The sequence below is a fragment of the Panthera uncia genome, chromosome C2, assembly GCF_023721935.1.
Source record: "Panthera uncia isolate 11264 chromosome C2, Puncia_PCG_1.0, whole genome shotgun sequence".
Classification (NCBI taxonomy): Eukaryota; Metazoa; Chordata; class Mammalia; order Carnivora; family Felidae; genus Panthera; species Panthera uncia.
Genome location: NC_064810.1, coordinates 76,799,087 through 76,805,362, shown reverse-complemented (window position 1 = coordinate 76,805,362; position 6,276 = coordinate 76,799,087). Strand labels below are relative to the sequence as shown.

Sequence of the window (6,276 nt, the reverse complement as noted above, 5' to 3'; positions counted from 1 at the left end):
GTGTGTGTGTGTGTGTGTGTGTGTGTGTGTGTGTGTGTGTGTGTGTGTCAGTGTAGTGGAAGAATGTTCGAAAAAAAATCTTTTTGGAGGAAAATTCTTTCTAATTCACAAATTGATTTGACACAGCTTTGAGAGAGCAGCCGAAAGTGTTGTTAGGTGTAGAGCAGGGGCCGCTGAGAAGGCATCTGGAATGGTTTGAATAACTGGGTGGGGGCCCTGGAAACTTGTTCTGACGGGTCGCCTGTCATTGTTAGTTCGCTGTTGCCCTCTGCTGGCAAAACTGTTGTCATCCCGGGAAACCACAAATCTCATGGAGTTTTGAAATTCCCTTTTACATTGGGGTGTCCAGGCCCTTCTTCATCAAGCAGGGACATGACACAGTGCTGAGGAACAGCAGTGGCAAAGGAGACGTGGAAAATGCTCTGCCAGGAGAGTCTGGCTTACACAACTAAGATGATAAATTGTATGGTTTTAGTTTTTCAAGCTCTGCTCACTTGCCAAGTTCTCTCTCAGCTCTGTGTTGGGCATAGTGAGGGGACACAGACAGGACTGAAACAACTCTCTACATTGGAGGGTCTCTCATCAAATGTGGGGCATGATGAGGACATTCTGGGGATAGAAATCACTAATATGGAGAAGATTGTGACTTGAACCACAGCAGAGGTACTGATAATAGAAAGCTTATATGTATTTAATGAAAAGAAGGAGGACATCTACTTGGCAGGGTGTGGGATGGAGATTGGTAAGGGTTAGTCTCCATGAAATAGCGTTTATACTGGGAGTTTGAAGGATGGGTGAGATTTATTATTTTTAAAAATCTCTCTTTATCGTGAAAGTAGAATATGTTCATCATAAAAAGAAATTAAGCTCTGACTAATAAAAGCATGGAAAGAAATGAAAGTCATCTGAAATCCCAACACTCAGAAATAATCAGTGTTACCATTTTGATCTATGTATTTGTTGTTGTTGCAAAGTTGGAAGTACACTGAAGGTGACGTTTTGTATCCAGCTCTTTCTGACTTTTATGGCACAAACATTTTCCCACTGTTACTGATTAGTTTTTAAAACTGTGCTACTTTATGGGGGAGTATTTCAGTGTGTAAACGTGAGGATAGGATTCCCAAACAGCATGAGCCAAGGCATATGGCTTGCACAGCGCAAGGATTGTTCATTCTTTACTAATTGATGTCAGAAATATATTTTGGATGCATACAACCTTTGGAGACAAAATGCAAAGAACTGATTCTGTCTTTGTGGAATTTATAGTATAGGAGAGGAGACAGACATTAATTAGGTTATCATAGAAATAACTGTAAAAGTGCATCTGGGATAAGTACTATGAAGGAGAAATACATAGTATTATGAAAGTGTACATTAGAAAGAACAGAAGTAGTTACAGAGGTCTGGGTAAGTTTGCCTCAGTAAGGGGTAATTGAACTCAGCACTAGAGCAGTTAGGGAAATAACATCAGGTGGGAGCAGCATATGCAAAGGTCCCCTTAGTAGCAGTGGGCATGGTGAATACAAGAAACTGAAAGATCAAGAAGAGTGAGTGGAGAGACTTGGCCTGTGATGAGGATGAATAGGTAGATAGGGCCTGACTGTGGACAGCCTCTTAGGTCAGATGAAGAACTTCTATTATTTCTTGTGAGAGCTCTGGGGGACTGTTGAAATGTTTGCAGCCAAAGTGAAGACGTGAAGGCCAATCTGTTTTTTTTTTTTCCCCAAAAGATCTGCCTCACTACAGTATGGTGGAGAGGTTAGGAGGGAACTGGAGCAGTTCCCTCCAGTAGGTAAACTGGGTCTAGGTGACTAGTAGCCTAAACCTAGTGAGAAGGTGATCGCAGTAGTCTAAGCAGGAGATGAGGGGGACCACATCAGGTTGGTGAAAGTTCAGATGGAGGTAAGTAGGTGGTTTTCGGAGATTTTTTGGGGAGTCAAATGTTTAGGACCTGGCATGTGAGCTGAGGAAAAGGTGGAGTCCAGAATGACTCCCTCCGAAGTCTCCAGCTTGCATAAACGGGTAGAAGCAGGGTTCTTCTCCCAGATAAGGAACACTGCAAGAGGATGAAGTTTGAAAGGCATGGCGATGCGTGTTTTCTCAGGGGAGAGGTTTCCCAGAGACAGCAGCCCCAATGTGGTATATATCATCACATCAGCTCCTTCCAGAAGTTGGTTTTACTGTATTCTCATACCACACTGAAGGGTCCTCTATTTGGAGGTGGATGGTGCTGGGGAGAAAGCCAATACCATGGCTGGGTTTCATGTCTCTACCTTGTCTTTAAGATAAGGGTAATAACTTCTGGTCCAAAGGGTTGCTGTGAGGTTCATAGGACCATCAGTATCCAAGGACTTTGTAAATCTTCACAATATCCTATTGCTACTTCTACCCCTATATTTGTTGTGGATATTGTTGCCAACCCAAGTTCAATTATGTTAATGTCGGGAATATGAAATTCAATGTTTTTTCCATGAGTTATTTGGGAAAAAAAGGTGTGATTGAAGTCTAAATAAATACATATACCACCCAGGAGCTAGAGATGTGGCCCCAAACTATTTATAACCCCATGTGTTTACTTGAATTCAGACTTTCCCGACATGTAAATTATGCAGAATCTGTGTCACAGCAGAGCACTCTGTGTTCCTAAAAAGAATTCTTTTTTCCCAAATCCTTTACCTTTTAAAATAAATCTCATTATGGAGTGCTGACATTTTCAGCAAAACCATTCAACCAAAAGCTGTAGTTTTTTTAGACTAAAACCAAGTCTGGTTTATTAGGCAGCAGCTTTTAACTTACTGCTAAGTAGATGCAAGCTATTTAGAGAAATTTATGTAGATATCTGATAAGACATTTCAGAGTCCCCTGGTCTCTTTCTGACTAAGATTGAGAGTATAAAACAGATGATCTAGAATTCTTTCCTTCTCTCAGTGGAACAGGGGTTGAGTATGGCAGTGTTGTTGGGGTGGATGGAAACCATAGAACCAGGGTTTATTTATTTGAGAGAGAGAGAGAGAGAGAGAGAGAGAGAGAGAATATGAATACGAGTGGGGGAGGGGCGGAGAGAGGGGAACAGAGGCTACAAAAAGCACTCTGTGCTGACAGCAGAAAGCCCAATGCAGGGCTTGAACTCACAAACTGTGAGATCATGACCTGAGCTGAAGTTGGAAGCTTAACTGACTGAACCACCCGGTGCCTCAGTAGAACCAGGATTTAAACCACATCTCTCAGACTCTACACCACTGACTCTAGTATCATATTCTAGTTGACTGACTTCAGATGTGACTTTCTTCAAAGGGTTGTGGGGGATGTAAAGCTAATACTTATACCACATAATGGCCGCCATGATCAATGCTCTTACCCTTCTTGTTTTTCCTTCATCATCTTTTCTGTCTTTTCTTCGCTTTCATCCTTTTTTTTCTCTCTTTCACACATCCACCTTTTCCTTGCAGTGACTTAACCCCTGACTCGTCTCGCCTGTCTCTGTTTAGATTATGCTATACTGAGGAATGGCATATATTTGGGCTGCCCAAAATTCCTTAGACACTTAGGCCCCTGCCAGCGATAATAACCGCTGATTTATAGAGCACTGATTGAGAGTCGTTTCCCTTAATCCTCTCCACAAACTCAGGAGATGAGTGCTAGTATTGTCTCCATTTCACAGATAAGGAACATGAGTCGAAAGCATGTGAAGTGTCCTATCTTACAGAGTAAGTAAGTGATAGAGCTGGCAACTTTCATACTGGCCCTCATCCAGCCCAGCAACCTCCAAAAGTTTTGATTGGCACTCATTTATTCACCAGAAAGATATTTATTTAGTGTGGGCTATTTGACAGGAGCTGGATAGAGTGAGTAGCCCAATGGCCATGGTCTCTGCCTTTGTGGAACATACACGCATACATGATACTGAGCTCACCTTGACTGACATTGTCCAACCCTCTGTATTTTCATGTCTATTCTGATCGTCAATGTCCACATGGTACTTACTTCTAAACATTTTTATCTATCATTCCTTCTTACAAAAAGCAATAGGTCCACAAAAGAAGAAGGACCAGGATGCTTTGAGAGAGCATGATAAAGGGCCAAGTTGGTATAGGACTTTAAGAAATCGTCCTTGAATGAGGCATTTGAACCATGATTTGGACAGTGAGGGTTCTTAGCCTGCTATGAGATAATGTTGGGCAATGGCCTGACCATACAAGGACTTGTAGTTCCATTTATGTGAGTTGGGTTTGCTCCTAGGATCAAAAAGATGCTATTTAACAAACAGGGGAATGATGTCATTCTGTTTGTATTAAAAAAAAAAAAAATGGGGCGCCTGGGTGGCGCAGTCGGTTAAGCGTCCGACTTCAGCCAGGTCACGATCTCGCGGTCCGTGAGTTCGAGCCCCGCGTCAGGCTCTGGGCTGATGGCTCGGAGCCTGGAGCCTGTTTCCGATTCTGTGTCTCCCTCTCTCTCTGCCCCTCCCCCGTTCATGCTCTGTCTCTCTCTGTCCCAAAAATAAATAAAAAACATTGAAAAAAAAAATAGCACTGTGTTTGCTGTGTGAGAATGCATGGGAGTGGACTACCTAGTCTATCTTTACATTAGATTGATTCTGTGTAGTGAGAATTCAGGCATGAACCAGTCACAGATCATCCTTTCCGGTCTCTTGGGGAAAACAAAACATGTACTGAAATAATTGTAATACAAGTCATGAGTGCTATAGTAGATAGACAGCAAAAGTGCTGTGGGTGAGAGCATTTATAGACCATGCTCACTTTCTTCTAGCCAGACACCACTGTTCAGATCTCTTCTTGTTTTCTCTGTTGGAGATTCTGTTAGAGTTAGAATTTTCTATGCATGCCCTAAAAGGCTCTCAAGTCCAAAGCAAATCAATTTGGTGAAAACTTATCTAGTGTCTACTTTGTCGTTGGCCCACTTCACTTGTTTGGCTGTATTTCTACCACAAGGATATGATAGGATGAGTAGATGTTGTGTTGGCTTGGAGGTCAGTGCACCTTTGTGTAAGTCTCCATTTTTTTCCTCCACTCAGCAATGCAACTTTTGGAGATTAGCATAACCTAGTGTGTAGTGAGTAAAGTCTGTGGTAAGAATTGAGTTAGAAAAATTGATGTTTTGGTGTCCTTGGAGGAAGATAAAGGTTTTCTGATGAACAGGGAAGATGTGAAGGAACATGAGTCAGGTGACTGCCAACATGATACCATATTGTCATTCCCCCCATGGATCCCTTCATGGGTAATCATCTCTGAACTCTGTGGCTGTGGAACATTTTTTTGTTTGTTTGTTAGCGATCTTTCATCTTCCCCCCTCCCTTGGTCATGGGGCTGGACTGAAAGAGAGAGAGAAAGAAGGAGAGAGGAAGGATAGTTATTCCTCAGCACCTCTTCTGAGGTGATCAAACCTCCCTGCCTTCTGTGTTAGTAGAGATGTTTCAATGAGTACTGTTATCTTTAACTTGAAAAGACCATGCCATTAACTTTTATTCTCTGTGATGATTCCCACAGGATAGATCATTGGAACAATGAGAAGGAGAGGATTTTGCTGGTCACAGACAAGACTCTCTTGATCTGCAAATATGACTTCATCATGCTCAGCTGTGTGCAGTTGCAGCGGATTCCCCTGAGCGCTGTCTATCGCATCTGCCTGGGCAAGTTTGTCTTCCCTGGGATGTCACTGGACAAGTGAGTGTGGTGTCTTAGACTTGGAAAATGGTGCAGTGGAGGGCATGCCATGCAGGGAAATCAGTCACAAAGTTCAGTTTAGTATAGTAAGCCAAGTACACCCAGGGGAGAAAAGTGAAGTTGTACAGTTGAATTCATCAAATAATCTTTGCGTTACTATTCTATGTCAGACACCAGGGGTGCAACTTTAAGTAAACTGGGACTTTACCAAGGGCACATGAGAAATAAATGGTTGACTATAAGGGGGAAAGAGCTGTGGGATCATGGAAGAAAGATTCTCTATACAATTTGTGTGGCAGGGAACCAGAGAAGCTCTATTGGAGAAGGACTTGAGCCTGTATTTGACGTTGGGTAAGAATTAGCCAAAGATGGAGAACAGAAATTTAACATTCCAAGCTGAAGGGAACAGCACAGCCAAAGGAGTGGAGGTGGGAAACAGTATAATGCCTTTGGAAATTGAAATTATTCTGTAAAGCTGAGTGGACAGGATTTATGATGGTCAATAGCTCTTCTTGAAAGAGGTCTCTTTGAGATCTTCCCTGGACGCTTAGTAGAAAGGACCTCAACTATCTCAGAGATGTTGACATTTACCAAG

At 42.4% G+C, this 6,276-nt stretch overlaps 1 protein-coding gene across 1 annotated transcript in view; it reads left to right on the top strand.

Moving 5' to 3' along the window:
- Positions 1–6,276, top strand: part of TPRG1 (tumor protein p63 regulated 1) — an 81,032-nt gene that overhangs the window by 31,163 nt on the left and 43,593 nt on the right. Inside the window, exon 3 of the mRNA XM_049628417.1 lies at positions 5,505–5,681. Coding sequence (XP_049484374.1) covers positions 5,505–5,681 — 177 coding nt within the window. The remainder of the gene's footprint in view (positions 1–5,504; positions 5,682–6,276) is intronic.